Genomic DNA, 19,007 nt, shown 5'->3' with positions numbered 1-19,007 from the left:
GAGTTTTGAAATTTCATCCCACTTTTGTCAATAGATTAAATCAACTTGTTGATGTCATGTATTTTTGTGTGTCAAAAAAATACTAATTTGCCCACTTTGCTTTTTTTTTTTTTCATTACTTATGGGTGTGAAATTACGGCGTTCCCCTTTATTTGATTTATAGTATAGAAATGAGATTTACGGTTAATAAATGGGGTTATGGGGCTTATGACTTAGGGTTTAAATCTTAAATTTTGGGCGGAGCCCAAAAGCTGAGAGATAAACCTTAAATTATTTTGCTGCGTGCATAGCAGTCAAATACAAACTTGATATAAATCTAAATCTACATGTTAGTGTATATTTAATGATCTATTGTAATTTTTTTTTTGTCAATGGCAATTAAAATAGAATTATAGAAAAGTGAATTGAGAAATCTGTAATTTTTAAAAAAAATTTATTGATTTATTTATAATTAACGATAAAAAATGAGGTTCTCCCAACACTTTTCTATAATTAAGATATAAACCACATTCTGTATTCATCCACCCATCTTCAAGACAACGGATCATTAATAATTATGTCAAACGTCATTTGATGTAGTGGTATTTCTCAGCATTTGATTAGAGAATGTCAACTCTCACATTCAACTCTCATGGATGAAAGTATGATCTTTGTTTGTGATTTCGCACATGGGTCTTTGTTTGTGATTTGGCCCAATGGCTTTGTCGACCGTGAATTATCCTTCCTTGGTTTTTGCTTTTTTGCTGATGTGGCAGTTTTCTTGTATATATCCTATTGTCTATATTTTTATTACAAGGAAGGTGAAAAAGAAAATATAAATTTTAATTCTGACTTTGGGTGTAAGGATAAATATTCTTAACCATTAAAATTATAAGCCCTAGGCACCTCACAAGCACATATATATATTTTTGGCAGAGGGAGAGTTCGACTTTTGCCTTTCCTCACCCTAGATCCTATCAAGCTTCATTTGGAAAAAAAAAATCATGTATTTCCATATTTATTTTATAAATGCCACCTGCAATGTTAGGTGTATTTATTTATTTATGCTAATATAAGGTTCCTATGTGAAAATGGTACGTACCATATTAGTGTTTTTATTTGTTTATGGAAACCCAAGAAATAAATGTTATGTCTCTGTATTAATTCAAATGCTTACTTCTCTTTCAAACTTCAAAGTTGTGGACATGGGGCTAGTAATTTTCCTTTTGTTTTTTTAAATAAATTTTCAGTCTATTGGTTAACCAATTTCAAGTCATGAATGAAAGATTATTGTCCGGTTAATTAATTTTTAGACTAATCATTTGATTAGATTTCCTGAAATACGCATCAAGTTGTTGCTGTAGGGGTCACTTTATACTGCCTAGCTCATAATTGGTTTCATTAGGCTAATTGTGATCACAGCTGAATGCCTCTCTCTCTCTCTCTCTCTCTCTCTCTCTCTCTCTCTCTCTCATCACAAGCTTTTCTACTCTCTTAAATCGGTCCTTCAACCTTTGGTAATTTTGGTAGGGCAGAAAGAGACTATACATAACAATCTATAGTGTCTACTATAATAATTACTAGCTGACAACCTTTTGTAATCATTAGACATCATTTGCAAATTACATGAGAGGTGGTCTTTCTTCCTAATGGCTAGATTCTGATATGAAGAGGTGTTTCATATAAAACAAAAAAAGTGAGATATAAATTAAGTTGTTTGCAAGGTGTTAAATTTCGAAGTTTTCGGGCGGAATTTCGCCGAAAATTTCGATTTTTTGGGGTGTCGAAATCGAAACCCATTTTTGTTAAATTTTTGGGATAATTTCGGCGAAATTGTCGAAATTTTCGAAATTTCGGCGAAATTTTCGGCGGTGAGACAGATCTGGTTTTGGAAGGAAGGCTGGGTTTTTGGAAAAAAATGGAAACCTTAGCAGGGACTAGGGAGACACCGAGACAGGCGGTGGGAAGCTGGGATCTCCCCCGACTGAGATCTGGGTTTTTGGACGGCGGGGGGGTGACGGCAGGAGGGCGACAGCGGGGGGCGACAGCGGGGGGGCGATCGTGGGGGGGCGACGGCAGGGGGGCGACAGCGGGTGGGCGACGGCGGGGGAGCGATGGCGGGGGGCAACAGCAGAGGGGGAGAGAGAGAGAGAGAGAGAGAGAGAGAGAGAGAGAGAGAGAGAGAGAGAGAGAGAGAGAGAGAGAGAGAGAGAAAAACAGTAGCTGCTGACTGGAGACTCGGGGGAGAAGAAAGGAAAGGAAAGGAAGGGAAAAAAAAGAAGAAAAAAAAAAGAAAAGGGAGGAAAAAAAAAAAGAAAAAAAAAGGAAAAAAAAAAAAGAGAAAAAAATTAAAAGGTTTAGGATTGATTGGGGTTTGCCGGTTTGGGGCCTTTGGACAATTGTAAAGAAAAGAAATGGTTTGGAGTTTTATTTGGCCGTTTTGAAGTTTCGTTTAGTTGTTTTTAAACCATAAACTAGTAAATTATAATATATTTCTATATAAAAAATAATTTAAAATATCCTAAAAGGCCTAAACCTTAATATCATATACCATATTCTAAACAATATAGAATATAGATTATAAAATACATAGGGTTTAGTATACAGATTATAGAGTATAAATAATATACTAATTTTATTTAACAGTATTTGTCTTCAGCGTGTACTATATTCATCTTATATCACATAAAACCTACTATATAATTTGATTTCTTCAATTTTTTTTATCAATTTAGTAGATAATATATTAAATAAACATATGGTAAAGTTTCATTCAAAATTTCCGTATTTTGATAGCAATTTCCGTCATTTCCATCTAATTTTTGTCGAAATTTAAAAATCTTCGAAATTTCCGTCGAAATTTCCATCGAAATTTCCTCGAAACCCGAAATTTTATTCCTTGGTTGTTTGACATAATTCTAGATTTAATAAAATGGCCGAAAGAGAGAGAGAGAGAGAGAGAGAGAGAGAGAGAGAGAGATTGTCAATTCATAATGATTCCATGGTTGGGCTTTCAATAAAACTTGGAGAGGACATATTTTTATTTTCATTTTTTCTTAACTAAGAATTAGAGGAGACTTAATGTGCAACAATGATAGTATTAATAGAAATATTTTATATACATAAATCATATATTCCAATTTCTTATGTACTAATGTTATATTAATCAATTAAAATTGTGTAAGCTTATAATCGAAATTGTTCATTTTTTAAATTACCATTTAAAGATTATCTTTATAAAAAATTAATCAAATTAAAAATTATTTAGTCATGTAACTGTTATTAAATAAATATATGATTTTAGTAATAGTTAAATTTATTGTTTGTATATTATTTTAAGTTAATGATTATAACACCCAATTTTGGGCTTGCGCTTCCTGTGCAGCCCTAGTGATTTTTCTGTTTTCTATTTTGGCCCAGTTTCCTCTTTGCCGGTCCATTTATTTTTCTTCCGGTCCACTGTTTTCTTTCAAAGGCCATTTTTACCCTTATTGTTATAAATCGTTATTTTTGAATGTCGCGGGATCATAGTTGCTCTGTGTCTCTGCTCGTAAAACTGAGCTTCGTTACTCGATCGATCAAGCTTTGTGTAGTCGATCTGGTATGGTTTTTGTCTCTCTCTCTCTCTCTCTCTCTCTCTCTCTCTTTATCTCTCTCTTTCTCTCTCTCGGTTTGTGCTTCATCTGGTATGGGTTTTGTATTGTTGTTTGATTTCAATTTCTGTATTTTTTTAATTTTAGATTAATTGATTGAAGATTTTCGATTAAGAATCTGTTTGGTTTTGGCTCTCTGTCTCTCGGTTTGTGCTTCATCTGGTATGGTTTTTGTATTGTTCTTTGATTTTCGATTTTTGTATGTATGGAATTTTACATCGATTGAAGATTTTTACGTTTAGAATCTGTTTGTTTTTTGTTTTGATTAATGATTTTAGGGTGTGGCTTTTGTTTTATTTTTTCATTGTAATTGTTGTTGTTATTAGAATTGGTACTGTTTGAATTGTTATTGTTATTGTTACTGCATGTTCGTAACTTTTTAGTTTTGGTTTTTTTTTTTGCTTTTTTAGGTATCATGGATTCAAATTTCGTTGCGAGGGTTATTTACTGTTCTCAGACTGTGGTTTTGCCACTGTCTGTTAGTTGGAGTTTTTGTGGTTTGTGCAATTTGATTTGCACAAAGTTTAGTATGTTGAAGATTGGTTCGTTTGTGTTGAAATATGTTCTTGGCGGTCAATCTGTATGTGTATTGGCAGATGATCAGGACTTGAAGATGTTGTTTACTTGTTTGTCATTATTCAATGCACAAATAGTTGATATTTTTGTTACTGACAGTGGTTCTAGTAGCAATTCTTTGTGTTCTGCTGATAGTGGTGGGATTTCAACAAGTGATTCAGCAATTGTTGAAAATGATTATCTAGGGTGTTATAAGGCTGAGGCGGAGACCAAGGCTTGGGAAGGGTATATTGAAGGTGTTGGTCAAAGATTTGAAGGTGGTGTCATCGAGTTTAGGGAGAAGTTGTGCAAGTATGCTATTCAGATGGGTTTTAAGTTTGTGTATATTAAAAATGAAAAAACTCGTGTGTATGCTGAGTGCTTTAAGAAGCTTTCTGATGGTTGTCATTGGCATGTAAAGGCGTATCTTTGTAGAGTCAATGGTTGTTTTTACATTAGGCATTTGGATAATGTTCACACATGTCGTGGTGTGATTCGGGAAACAAAGTCTGAAAGATTGGTTTCTCGTATTGTGAAAAGTATTGTCGTTGATGATATTAGGTCTAATCCTGGGAAGAGGCCAATTGATATTGTGAAAGACATTAAAAATAGCTATGGTTTAGATGTGTCATACCGTACTGCCTGGTATGCTAAGGAGTTGGCAAAAGATGTTGTTTATGGTGATGACAAGGAGTCATACAAGCAGCTTGTTTGATATTTGAAATCTTTGGTATTGAGTAATGATGGTACTGATGCGAAATTGCAAGTGGATGGTGAGACACAACGTTTTCAGAAGCTGTTTATCTGTTTTGGTGCTTGCAAGAAGGGATTCATGGCATGAAGGCCGATGCTTTTTCTTGATGGTACTTTTTTGAAAAACAAGTTCAAGGGCCAATTGCTTGCTGCTACTGGAAAGAACGGAAATGAAGGTAATTTATTTGCTTTTAATGTGATTGTTTTTTGTGAATTTGTTTTGTTTTCATTTTGATTTGAAGTGTTAAAACTGTCTGATTTAATTGCTACTGTCAGTTAGTAGCTTTCTTATAATGCTTTGTTTTTGCAGGTTTCTATCCTCTTGCCTTTAGAATTGTGGATTCGGAGACTGAAGATAATTGGACGTGGTTCATGGAAAGGTTGGCTGATGTTTTGGTTCCTCAAAAGCGGATAGTTACTTTCATTACTGATCGGAATGCTGGTCTCATCAATGCTATTGCTACTGTTTTTCCGGGTTGGCCTCACAGTTTTTGTTTTCAGCATTTGAAACGTAACCTTGCAAATAGGTATCCGACAACACACAATAAGTATATGCGTGAGAGGGTTTTATTTTTGTTCATGTGTTGTGCTTATGCACGTACTGAGGAGGCATTTAACTTATCTGCTGAGAAGCTGGAGGCAGAGGGTGGTCGTCCTGCTATTGACTTTTTTGCAGAAGCACCATATGAAAAATGGTCTAATGCGTTTTTTAAAGGTAACAGGTATGGGGAAATGTGCAACAATGTGTCCGAGTCATTTAATTTTTGGATTTTGGAGCTGAGGTCCCTCCCCATTTTAGATATGATTGAAGGCATTAGAACCAAAGTGATGGAGAATATGGCAAATTGAAAAATAGAGGCAGAATCGTGGTCTACTGAGCTTTGTCCTAATTTGGAACTGAAGTTGAGAGAGAGATCCAAAGTTGGTTTGCACTGGAAGGTGATTCAATCTTCATCTCATGTCTACCAAGTTGAAGGGAAGGTGACTGTGTGTGTAGATTTGGAAAAGAAGCTTTGTTCATGCCATGAGTGGCGTGTTTCAGGTTTCCCTTGTGCTCATGCTTTTGCTGCCATTCAGAGACATGGAGCTTCAATGTACAGTTTCATTGACAGTTATTTCAAGACGGAGTCTTTTAAGGGTTCTTATGAGTTTCCAATTTTTCCGGTTCCAAATATTTCTCAAGCATTATATGATTTTAGTCAAGATCGATGCTATGATAGTTCAGCCTCCTATTACTAAGAGACCTTGTGGTAGGCCAAAGACAAACAGAGCGAATTCTATAGGTGAAGAAGCTGCTCGTGCCAAAAAGTATAGTCGCTGCGGAAAACCTGATGGTCATAACCGGAAGACATGTAGAGAGCCAATTTAGTTTTATGGTTGCTCTAGGTTTTAGTAATAATGGTACTGCCTGACAGTTTATTGGTTTATAGGTTTTAAACAATTGAGGAAATTTTATGCATTGGCAATATGTGACTTGATTAATAGGAGCCCATTTGTAAATGATATTTTGGATAGATATTTTTTGTTACAGTTGCATAGTAACATTTTGTTACTATGTTGTTTTGGCTTTTGGAAATGATATTTTTTCATCTCTTAATTTTTGTTTATGTTATTCTTATGATTTTAAATTGTTGTGCTTGTTTTAATATGGTGGTTTGTAAAGTCCATGCATGTTTTGTGTTTCCCTTGTTACTGTTTTAATCACGTTTTTTGTTATTGCCTGGCAGTGGCAATTGCATATTGTTACTGCCTGGCAGTGGCAATCACATATTGTTCCATTGTTTGGCAGTGTCAACCTGTTAAGCATTTTTAAATTCAATATAAAAAAGACAAAAGAGTTCAACATAGAAATAAAATTCTGCAATATGTTTGAAACAAAAATACATAAACTTGAATTTTAAAACATAAAAAAGCAGTAGGTAAAGTCCTTCTTCGGCACAGCACAGAGTGTGATCAGTCCTTGATCTGGATTTTCTTGAAGGATTGAAGTTGCTGTGAAGTCCAGTTTTGTTCATGGTTAATGAACCTTTCAATTACATTTGCTTTGAACTTTTGAATGTCCTTTTTTGTGATTTTGTTGTTATTCAGCTCTTCTTTTAAAACTTTGTCCATATAATACATGACAAAGACCCCACAATCCAATCTGCAAATTATAAAATTGAATGGCATCAATTTAAGATTATTTTTTAAATAATTTTGTTGAAATTGATCTATATGCATATGGTAGATGACTTACGATGTCTCTGACTGCTGTGGAAAAATTTTTGATTGGTGAAGTTCGTAGTCATTGCTGAAGTCTTTCAACCATCTGAGTGTTGCTTCATTGTCATCTGTGAGCTCAACTTCAGTGAATTTGAGCTCTCTTGCAGTGCTTCTTTTGTTTAGCTTTCTTCTTATTCTTGATTCTAGAATACTATCCGCTACTTCCTGCATGACATAGATCCAGCTGTCCACGCGCGCTTTCTGCATTTTAAAGTACATTGTTCTTAAAAATTTAAACACATTTCATATCAATCTTTAAGTCCATAGAATTTAGTTTTATGAAATTTAAACACATTTCATACCAGTCTTTGAGCTTTTTTGTAGCATATATCCATCTCGATCCTTCTTTGCTTCAGGGGGTTGAAGTGAAGCCAATTTCCCGCATCCTTGTCCATCACAAGTAGTGTGTGATGAAAAGCTTCAGAAGTGACCATTGGGATGAATATCTTGTCCGACTTCCCAAAGCAATTAAGGAGAGGTTCAAAAAGGAATTGTTCTATCCCCAACTGATCATCTTCTGCATCCTTAATCTGTTATTAAATTGCCACTGACTGTCAGTAACAATGATGAAGTCTTGGTTAATTTTGAGTAATGAAGTTTTAAATGAACTTACTGAAGCAAAGGTTGTGAGGAATGTTGACTTTGCAGGTGTTTCATATTCTATTTTGTCCATTTCCTCTTGCAGTAGTTCTCCAAATGCATCAATCATCTGGTATGCAAGATTTAAACAATGTTAAGTAGTTTACAATAATTTTTACTCTTTAAATTAATTTGAGTTTGTGTAGAAATTGGTCTTACATTATTTGTCACTGCATTGTCCATGATCAAGTTTAGAACATCTTGTCTAGAGATTGCACTGATTCCACCTTCTCCTTTCTGCCATAGTAAGGTGCTGCATAAACAGTATATTGTAGTCAGTAGCTTAAGCTATTGTTACTGCCTTGCAGTGGCAATCAGGTGTTTTAAAATTCAACATAAAAATGCAATAGTACCTGTGTGGGGCATTTGTCCAAAATTCAATTAGGAGTTGTTGAACTCTTTCATTCAATAATTTGAAGACCGGATACTTTGACCACTTTATGTTTTCGAGATTTGGTCTTTTTGTAGCTTGTAGTGTTAAGTCTGTATCACTTTCCTGGGTCAGGTCATCATCTTCTTGTGTCAGGTCCAGGTCCAAATCAAAGTTTGGTTGTTCACTTTTTCCTTTGCCTTTTTCAACTCTTGTCTTTATCTTTCTTGTTTTGTGTGGCAATTCTGGTACGTCTTTTCTTGCAGCTTTCTTCTTCTTCCTTGGTTCAAAGTTGTATTCATATATATCATCAACCTTCCTAACTCTGTCTTCTCTCTCCTTTAACCTTCCCAGCATTGAGTATTGTACAATTGCAATGCAGGGAAAAGACTGTTCAGGTTGATTCTCTGCAGGTTGATTGGGAGTTAATTCAACTGATGCAGCATTCTCAAAGGCAAAAGATGGTGAAGGCTCATCTTGATGCTCAGAAGAGTCTTCAGCTGTATGCCCTTGTTGAGGAGTCCTTGCAGCTTGAGGCTGATGTTGATGCTCAAAAGAATCTTCAGCTGGATGCTCTCCTTCCATTTGCTCGTCTCTTTCAGGTGAGATAAGTGGGCCTGACCTTTGTGCTTGGCACTCAATGTTCCCACTGTTAACCAACTTCTCTATCATCTCTTTCTGTCTTGAAATTGTTTCTTTCAGCTTTTCAATCTCTTCAAAGAGTGATTTTGTTTTGGCCTCTTGGACTTGTTGTTCCTCTATATCACTTCTTCTCTTTTATTTCTCTTCATTGAGTAATTGCTTAACTTTGTTGTTCATCATTTTCAATTTCTTATTTTCTTGGCTCAGTTCATAATTGTCACTCTTGAGTTTCCCAATTTCATCCTTTGCAGTGAGAACCATTTGCCAATAACTAGCATTTTTCTCATCAAGTATGGCATTGTAAGTGGTGAGTTGTTTAATCAATTTTTTGCCTGTGACTTCATCTTCATCTTCATTGTGATCTTCATCTTCATCTTCATTTACCACTAATGTCTTTAATTCCTTTATGACTTCTTCATAGATGTTACGGAATTCTTCCATGTCCTTCTTATCCCCTCTACTGATTTGCTCACTTTCAAAGTGGTCTAACTGCATGCATAAAAGAAAATGTTAGTGTTTGCCATATTGTTACTTTGATAAAGTGGCATTTTATTACAAACGGAAATGTGAAATTCCAGTTGTTACTACCTGGAAGTAAGAATTAGAATCCCACATATTTGACAGTAGGAAATAGGCACACCCCAATATGAGAAATTCCAGTTGTTACTACCTGGAAGTAACAATTAGAATCTCACATATTTGACAGTAGGAAATAGGCACACCCCAATATGAGAAATTCCAGTTGTTACTACCTGGAAGTAACAATTAGAATCTCACATATTTGACAGTAGGAAACAGGCACACCCCAATATGAGAAATTCCAGTTGTTACTACCTGGAAGTAACAATTAGAATCCCACATATTTGACAGTAGGAAATAGGCACACCCCAATATGAGAAATTTCAGTTGTTACTACCTGGAAGTATGGCATATACATAACAATTAAGAAATATGCATAGGCAGTGGCAATTTCTGGTTTGCAGGTGTTTGTTATTGTCTAATAGTGGCAACTTATAGAACAAAAATGCACAATAAATATGCAGTGGCGTTTTGTTATTATTTTTGAATTCTTACCCAAGCTTCGAGTGACGGTTTTACTTCCACTTCCTCCTCTTTGTCTTTTTTATCTAACCAATCTTGGAGTGTCGGTTGTGGATCTTTATCTTCTTCTGATTCTTCTGTGTCTCCTAGCCGGCATGTTTCCTCATTAGTTGGTTTCTCCCCTCTTTCTTCATCATCAAACATGTTCTTCACAATTTAAAGTGAAGATTGTTAGTATTTTGGTTTTGAAAATAGTTACTAGTATAAAGTAACTATATTTTGTTTTGCTTTTTTACCTCAAAGTCTTCAAGTCTGTAATGTTTCAACTTGAGATTGAGATCATCCAGATCCCATTTGACTATGCCAGGAGTTTCCTCCTCTCTGCCCTTGATTGGATTAATGATGTTTGTCTTTTTGCATATCCAATACTGGAATTCATCAAAGAGAAAAATCGTACAAAAATGGTTAAACATAGTGTCTAAAATAATACATTCATATTTAATGAATTCAGTTTAGTGCTTACCAGTATGGCAACAACACAACCAGCCATTGATTTACTGTCTTCGCACAATGATTTGTGCAAGTAATCATGCACTCCCTTTGCCCATGCTTTATGTACCATTCCATCCAAGTCTTCAGCATGCTTGACCAAGTCCCAAGCAAGGTGGTATCCAGAGTTTGGGAATAGGAAAGTAGCCAACAGGTACAAAATTATCAGACGTACAACATCGTCACTGTTGTCTTTCAGTCTTCTCTTCCTTGAAGTTTTCTGATTCCCTGCTGGTGTCTGAGGTTGTTTTCCTTCCTCTACTGCTTTATAGAGAGCATTTTGCACTGAGGTTCTATTTATCCTTTGTTCATCATCCTTAAAGTGATCTGTAATGAACTTGGATTTCTTGAAACCTTTTTTTGTCAAAAGAACTTCATTTCCCAATTCTGGCAGCCCAAATAAATCAGCAATGTCACTTGTTGTAAGTTCTACTTCCTTCTTACCAAAATGGAACTTCTCTGTTTCCTTGTTGTATGCTTGGATGAAGAATCCAACACCGTCATCTGATTTCACAGGGTTGCTTCCCATCATTTCATTACGAAATGCATTTATAAGTGGCCAAAAAGGTGTTTTATGTAGCTTTTCGTATGCCTTGGCAGTCAGGTCATCTTTAATTTTGTCCATAGTACTTTGGAATGCAACCATGTTGCACCTGTACTGAATTTTTTCGGACTATTTTGGTATAATTGTTTTTTCTTTTGCACTTGTTATTGCCTTTTTTGTGGCAATTTTCTTTGAATCCTGCAATAAAGCAGATAGTTACTACCAAATGTGAGATTCTAATTGTTACTACCAGCCAGTAACAATTAGACTCCCACATATTTGTCATTGGAAAATCTGCATAGGCAGTGCCAATATCTAATTTGTGAGATTCCAATTGTTACTACCAGCCAGTAACAATTCCACTTCCTTCACTTTTCAGTCCTAAGTATCCTCACTGTTTTCCTTCAGTAACAATTCAAATGCAACACTGTTTTTAAGTCTAACCGAATGCCCCAGTCTCCAATTCAAATAAAATGTGCAATACATAGGCAGTGGCAATACATAGGTAATGGAGATATCTAATTTGTCAGATTCCAATTTTTACTACCATCCAGTAATGATTAGAATCCCACCAAATGTGAGATTCTAATTGTTACTACCAGCCAGTAACAATTAGACTCCCACATATTAGATATTAATCTATATCAATTAGACGACTACCATATGCATATAGATCAATTAGTATCCCACATGACATTGGGGAATATTACATAAACATAGGCAATTTAACCAGACAATGACATATATTACCAAGCAACCCAATAGTACCTGTTTGTCAGTAGCTTCTTCTTCTTCTTCAATGTTTTATTGAGGTAGCTTCTTCTTCTTGGACAATGTTGGTCAGTAGTTATTAGGGTTTCCTTTCTCTCTGCTCGGATCTATTTTCGAGAATGGGTCTGGAAAACCATTAAAAAGCAACCATTTAGTAAATATCGAAATGGGTTTATGGCTATTAGTAGATATTGACAATACTGTCTTTCATTGAAATGGGTCTAGGTTTTTCGTTGAAAATTGTTTTTGGTACTCGGTTCAATATGTAATGTTTTGTAGAAGAAATTGTACCTGGAAGTCAGTAGCTATTGAGGTAGAAATTGGGTGTCGCTTCTTCTTCTTCCTCGACAATGGTGGTCAGTAGCTACCAGGTTTTGTTTCTCTTTGCTTGAATCTCTCGTTCAGAATAGGTCTGTGGTTTTTTATTCTTCAAGGCAATCGAAGACGGTTTTTGTTCTTGGTGTTTGTGATTCCAGAAGGCTCTTTGATTTTATTTTTTTATAATCATCTGCTAATACAGTTTAAAGAAGTTTTAAGAGGTTAATTGCAGTTATGGCAATTAACGGATAGTTAAAGGAACCGGTGGCAGGGCCCGTAATTTTGCTGTTTTTTAATGGTTTTTGTTGCGAGTCTTCCGGGCCATTTTAAAAGTGGGCCGCGTTGGTACCGCATTTTTGCAACTGGGCTGCACAGTCACTGTTATTTAATAACTGGGCTTTAAAAAAAAAAAAAACCCTTTTATTTTTGATTTGGTTGATTTTGTGCAAAGATGATCTTTAAAAGGTGATCTAATAATGAACGGTTCTGATTATGACCCTATATTGTAAAACAACGTAATTTTTATTGATTAGTATATAATGAGAAGGAATTAGTAAATGATCCAAATCCCTTTTTTTTTTTTTGGTACATACGTTTTTTTTTCTTTGTTCGGTCGTAGATATCGTCACTTATCATTATAGCAACAAAAAGTAACTCTTCACTGTTAAAAGAAAAACCAAATAATGTCTTTTATAAGCCTGATTGAAGATAAAAGAAAATCCCTCGCACAAAAAAAAAAATGATGAAAGAAAATCATGTTCCAATTGTAAAGATAAGGAAATGTTTCACTATTTTTTTTTTTTGGCATAAGTTGACGTAGAATTTTTTGCTTAATGAAAAATGTATTTACAATATCAACGCGTATGCATAAGGCTTTAAAAGACCGCAAAAACTTGCATACTTTGAAACCTTTTAGCAAAAAATAAATAAATAAGTGCTATTTTCTTATATTTCATAAGTTGTGAGAGTGTGAGTAAGAAAATGACCCAAAAAAAAAAAATTAAGTTGAACAGTAACCAGCGTGTTTTGAGTGAGAGAGGTTATTTTTTCTAAATCAACTTAAGACATAGTTATTACAATTATTTAGATAAGTTGGTCAAATGGGTAAACTGATATGATGAGATGTAAAATAGTATAGAGATCGGTTTTGAAAAAATAAAAATACAAAAGATATTAAAACATTTATTATATCAATTGCGTTTATAACCGAAGTGATATCTATCAATGATTTTGTAGTAATATATATTACATACCAAACCGAATATTTATGTAGTGATATTTATTAATGATTTTGTAATAGTATATATTACCAGAATGCTGACTATTATATCAAGTTGTCAACGTGAATTATCGATACTCAGTGAGTTTTTTAATTTTTTTTCTTGGATCGGAGTTGGTAAGCACAGTTGACAATGAGTTATGAGTAGGCAATATATGTGCAGTCAGAACTCATTGTCCAGATTGCACCTCTTTTCTTTGAATATTATAGCTTGTATATATATGTTTGCGACAAGTTTTCTCTTCCTTTCTCCTTTTTTTGAATTCTAAAATATCAGGTCCCTTATTGCATTTGTAGGCACCTGATGATCATTTGTCGTTTACACACCAACTAAACTTGTTTGTTTGTAAGAAGTAAGAACTTTATTCCTCACTAATATATCATATGCCGGCATTGTTCATAAAATGAGGAATGTAGTAACTTTTTTGTGTGGAGATATTTATTGTGTCACCTACCACTTTATCTGGTAATTTTTGGACATCTATCAAATCTTCACTTATTTTGTTTTTGTGAGTTAATGATAATTGGTACATCTCAAAGGCCTAAACGAGGGATGACAATCACATACAAATCATTCTTCCTCCTGCACGTTATTCCAAAAGTCTCTGCTGTGTCAAGTTCATCTGGTTTGATCCCATTTGGCAGTTCCCAATCAAAATGGTAGAGCAATTGAGAAAGAGCAAGTTCTACAATTGCAATACCGAATGTTATACCCGGACACATTCTTCTACCAGCCCCAAATGGAAGGAACTCAGAGTTGAACCCTTTGAAGTCAATGGAAGAACCAAAGAACCTCTCTGGCTTAAACGACTCTGGATCAACCCAATGCTCTGGATCTCTTCCTATTGCCCAGTCATTGATAATTATCTTTATTTTAGCTGGTAACTCGTATCCACCGATTTCGCATCTTTCCCTTGCTTCTCTTGGAATAAAGGGGCCTGGAGGGTGCAATCGCAGAGTTTCTTTCACAACTGCTTTCAAGTAATCCATTTTTTCCACATCTTTTTGCTCAATTTTTTCCTTTCCTTCAAGGACTTGTCGCACCTCAGCTTGGGCCCTCTTCATTACTCTTGGGTTTCTCATCAGCTCCGACATTGCCCAATCTATGGTAGAAGCTGAAGTCTCACTGCCTGCAGAGAAGATGTCCTGATGAACCAAAAAAAAAAATGCCTATCTCAAATCTCAATGTATAATAGGTGGTGGTTAGAGAAATAAGATAGGTTCTCTAATAATCGGAAGGCTAAATAACATAGATTTATGTATACCAACAAAATTAATAAAATATTCAGATTCGTTGTTAAAACAAGTTGACATGTTATATTGTTAAATTGAGACTTCGACACATTTATTAGGTAGAAACTTTTTCTTAAAATGTGTTACCCAAATAATTCAGTCTAGTTAACATGACTATAGTCTATAGGTTTGATTCATTAATATATATACATGTGAGTCATAATTAAAGTGATGCAGATACATCGATCTATGGCTAGCTGCAAGTAAAGTCGATCATATATTAATATGACGTACGTACCAGAATGACATCTTTGATCTGATTGGTTTTGAAATTGAATTCCAGCTTATTGGATTCCTGGAATTTTAGAAGTACATCAACAAAATCTTCCTCCTCCTCCTGACCATGATCAGCAGCAGCAGGTTTGTCATGAGTGCCAGTGGTGAAGTCAAAATTTGATGAAGATGATGTTTTCATCTTATGGTCATTGATGATACTGTCAAGAATGTTTCCGAGCTTGTTTTGTATCTTTTTCATTGCAGGTATGGACCCAGTAACGTAACCAAGAAATCTGAGTGAAGGAAACATATCAGGTATGGCAAAGCCTCCAACGAGTTTGATTGCTTCCTCTAGCAGTGAAGAGAACTCTTTTTCGTCTTTGCACTTTTTGCCAAATGCTGCTCTTGCCACTATCCCATTTGTCAGGCTGAAAATCTTCTCACTTATATTTATGGATTGGGATAAATGGGTTGATGAGGAATATTTAATGGATTCTACAAGATTCCATATTTCTTCTTCTCTTATGGATCGAAATGACTGCACACGTTTAGCACTCAGGAGTTCGGAAACACAAATTTTGCGCACCTCCCTCCAGAAATCTCCATAAGGAGCGAAGACAATGCTTCCTTGGCCAAAGGACATAACTTCTACTGCCAAAACCATAGGCCTCTGAGCAAAAGCAAGCTCACGAGTCTTTAACACCTCTTGGGCTACTTTGCTGGATGAAATTATTATAGCCTCCATCTGACCCAGTTGCAGATGCATAATTGGTCCATATTTCTTGGCCAAGTCTCTGAATAAATGATGTGGTAGTGCAGTACCAGCTGCAGCCAACTGATGCAAGTTCCCTATGATAGGCAGCTTCCATGGCCCTGGGGGTGACTTGTGGATTGGGCCACTGCCTAAATTTGATCTGGATCTGGATCTGTTCCAGAAAATAACCAGGACAGGAAGGAGAGAAGTGAAAATAGGAAAGTAGTACTCTGAAATTTGGAGCATTAGAGCCATTAATTTTGGAGAATCTAGCTAGCTGTGATATTGCATGCATGCAACTCAATTCAAAGCCTTTGAATGTGGATATGTTGTGAATGTGCTTCTTCTGCTTCTGCGTTCAACTTAAATACTTGTTTTGGAATGATAAAATAAAACCGTGGGAATTCATTTATAATATATGTCGATTCATGGGACTGCAAACCACGTTGTATTCATTCGCCATTTGTTGAATATATGAGCAGCTAGCAGCAAGGTCAGCATGTCCATTTTTCTGTTTGTTTGCGTATCAGCATTAAGAACGGATTGAATATTTGGAATGTATTACCAGATCGCTAACTATTTTTAACAAGTGGGCAATAAACTACTCAGCGAAAAATGAGTTTTTAGTTTTTTGGGTTAAATACAAAAATGATACAAATTTTATTGTGATTCTCAATTTGTCAAGATAACTAAAAACCAAGCTACAACGCCAAACAATCAATGCCCATGCTAATGGCCTCTGCAGACGCATTTGAAAGAGTCAATGGAGCAAAAAGAAAAGACCAAGGCCACAACACCAGGCCATAAAGAGAAGTCACAGGCAGACACAACAGAGAATACAAATTAAGCAAGGCCAAGGCCAACTGGCCAAGGCCTAGACCCCAACCACTAACAAGTAACAATCAGAAAATTAACAGCATTAGAAGAGAACAAGGGCTAAATCAATAATCAAGTGTGCAAGTTGGCCCAGATGGATGCCTACGCTTCATTTGACTGGAACATCATAATTATAAGGAAGTATAAGGAAGACCCAAAAGACAGGGATGACTTCCTATACACTAACACAAATTCACCACCAACACAAACCCAAAAACAAAATAAAAAGACAATCCCAGAAAATAAACACAAAAAAAAAGTACCGATTTTCTGTCAGAAGGGCGAGGAGCCAATCAATGCTGTGCCGGAGCCATTTCTGCAATTAGGGTTCCAATATTCAACAACAGAATCGATTGCTAAATAAGGAGCTACAGGGAAATTTTAGTGAGATTGATTCTCAAAACAAACCCTAGATCTTCGTCGCGTTTGGCTGAGATCCAAGCTTATGCCTCGAGAGGATGTCCTCCGACCTCCGGGAACAGGCAATCGCAAAGCTCCGACCGACCTCCGAGACAGAGAGACAGAGACAGAGAGAGAGAGAGAGAGAGAGAGAGAGAGAGAGGAGGCTCTTGACCTTGGCTCAACGAAGCCCATTCCGGTGACGATGACGAACGGCGGTGCTGTAGCCCTCGATCTCTTTCTGGATATGAGAAGACCACTCCTATGGTGGTTTTGAAGAAAGAGTGAAGTAGGGTGAGACTCATAACCAATGAAGCTTAAAGTACACATGAACTATTTATCTGAAATGTCCTGTAATATGAAAGAACATAGGAGATTGTTGATTTTCCCTTTTTTTTTTTTAAGGGTACAAGGGAAGGCCTAAGCCCAAAAGAAACCTAAACTAAAATAGTTCTGACTTTAGTAGAACCAGAGGCATCAGCAGCAAAAAAGGAGAAGACAATATCAGGTGGGTCATCAAGCCAGTGAACACCTAGGCTAAGTTCTCTGCTAAAACCAGCTAAACAATCAGCAGAGGCATTCTGCTCTCGAAAAACATGACAAACGGTAGTTTGGCTGAACTTTCCAATCAACACCTTACAGCTATTGGTCAAGCAGAACAAAGGGTGAGTGGGTCAAGCAGAGTCACATTCCATCTCTAAAGCATGACAATGCAACTCCATGGCAAGGGAAAGACCCCAAAACAAGCTCCAAATCTCAGCCTCCAGAACAATCCCAAAACCCAAATTAGCTTAGAAGCCCTTAACCCAATTACCAGCAAAATCCCTGATCAACCCTCCAGCACCAATCAGCCCAGACTCAATATTTCTCAACCATCTGTGTTAAAGCTTCAAGGTGCTGCCAGCAAGAGATCTCTAAGACAAGTGAACTACCTGTCTAATAGGTTTGATGGCACAAACCACATTAGCAGAATACCACTCCTTATAAAACTGAAAAATCATCACCTGAGGTTGAGTAGGCAAACAAAAATTAGTGTCAAATACCATAAGGTAGACACAAACAGCAGGTGCCAAGGAAGACCAATCATAGAAGAACCACACTTAGAGGTTACCAAATAACCAATCAACAAACTGACCATCTAAAGCTCCATGAAAACCACTCCTAATAGTCTGAGCAAGGCTGCACTCCCTGAAAAGTTGGTCCAAATACTCAATCTGACCAGCACATCTATGACAGAAAAGGCTAGTAGAAGACCTCCTCTTGACTCTCTGGACATTAGTCATTAACTTTCCATGACATAAGGTATAGGAGATTGTTAATTGATGAAGATTTCTCCACTCTACATTTGTTTCCTTGGTTCCGCGATAGTGTACACTACTCCAAGATTGTTTCCGTTACAAATATCGTCATGATCAAACTTAATCAACTAGCAAAATCTCAAAAAACCTATTTAAAACTTGCAAAATTAGATGTTTTATATGGCAATAAATTCGATCCTAATATCACCTTAAAGAAAAGAAAAGAAAAGAAACCTAGATTTAAAATCAAATCCGACATGAACCAAGAAACACTGGGAAATCCAGAAAATGAAACGAATAAATAAAAGCAAGCTCGGCAACGTAAACGTCATTTCTAGTCACCTTAAAGGATCTTTTGAAAGGCACCATGAAGGATAAATTAATCTAAAGTGTACATACATACATGTTTATTTTCATCAATGATGTGATGGCTATTTAATGAAGTCACATATCTTCAATAGGAAAAGGCAAAAGAGACGTATCAATGTTACAAGTTATCTAAGCCTTAATTGCTGATTAAAAAAAAAACAGCCTTAATTGCTGATTAAAAAAAAAAAACAGCCTTAATTATCTTTTTCGATACCATCTGATTGTTTAGCTCAAATTCTTGCTGTATTACCACAGCACAATAATGAAGATTCACAATCAGAAATTTAAGAAAAAAAATTTTCTTTCTTCTAAAAGAAAACATATTAAATCTTATATTCTATAGGGGTAACCAAATTTTATGAAAATAAACAGGGACTGCATATATTTGTTTGTCCTTCAGCCACTCCCGTGATAAAATTTAGAGTTAAGTTCTGTACCATTTAAAAT

General features: G+C 35.8%; 2 protein-coding genes across 2 annotated transcripts; both read right to left on the bottom strand.

Moving 5' to 3' along the window:
* Positions 1–8,988: 8,988 nt before the first annotated feature.
* On the bottom strand, positions 8,989–11,264 carry LOC147292386 (uncharacterized). Its single transcript, XM_086230300.1, has 7 exons — positions 11,238–11,264; positions 10,418–11,116; positions 10,191–10,322; positions 9,928–10,101; positions 9,713–9,769; positions 9,549–9,605; positions 8,989–9,342 (listed from the first exon to the last, which is right to left on the bottom strand). Exons 1-7 carry the CDS (start codon positions 11,262–11,264, stop codon positions 8,989–8,991), a joined length of 1,500 nt encoding a protein of 499 aa, XP_086086426.1.
* A 2,625-nt stretch (positions 11,265–13,889) lies between these two features.
* LOC147292385 (melianol synthase CYP71BQ5-like) lies at positions 13,890–18,176 on the bottom strand. Its single transcript, XM_086230297.1, has 6 exons — positions 18,013–18,176; positions 17,352–17,535; positions 16,903–17,193; positions 16,758–16,810; positions 14,887–15,790; positions 13,890–14,501 (listed from the first exon to the last, which is right to left on the bottom strand). Exons 1-6 carry the CDS (start codon positions 18,174–18,176, stop codon positions 13,890–13,892), a joined length of 2,208 nt encoding a protein of 735 aa, XP_086086423.1.
* Positions 18,177–19,007: the final 831 nt, after the last annotated feature.

This window comes from Dryas octopetala, chromosome 2 (assembly GCF_963921425.1).
Source record: "Dryas octopetala chromosome 2, drDryOcto1.1, whole genome shotgun sequence".
Classification (NCBI taxonomy): domain Eukaryota; kingdom Viridiplantae; phylum Streptophyta; class Magnoliopsida; order Rosales; family Rosaceae; genus Dryas; species Dryas octopetala.
Note: the sequence above shows the minus strand (reverse complement) of the source record. Positions and strands in the feature narration are given on the sequence as shown.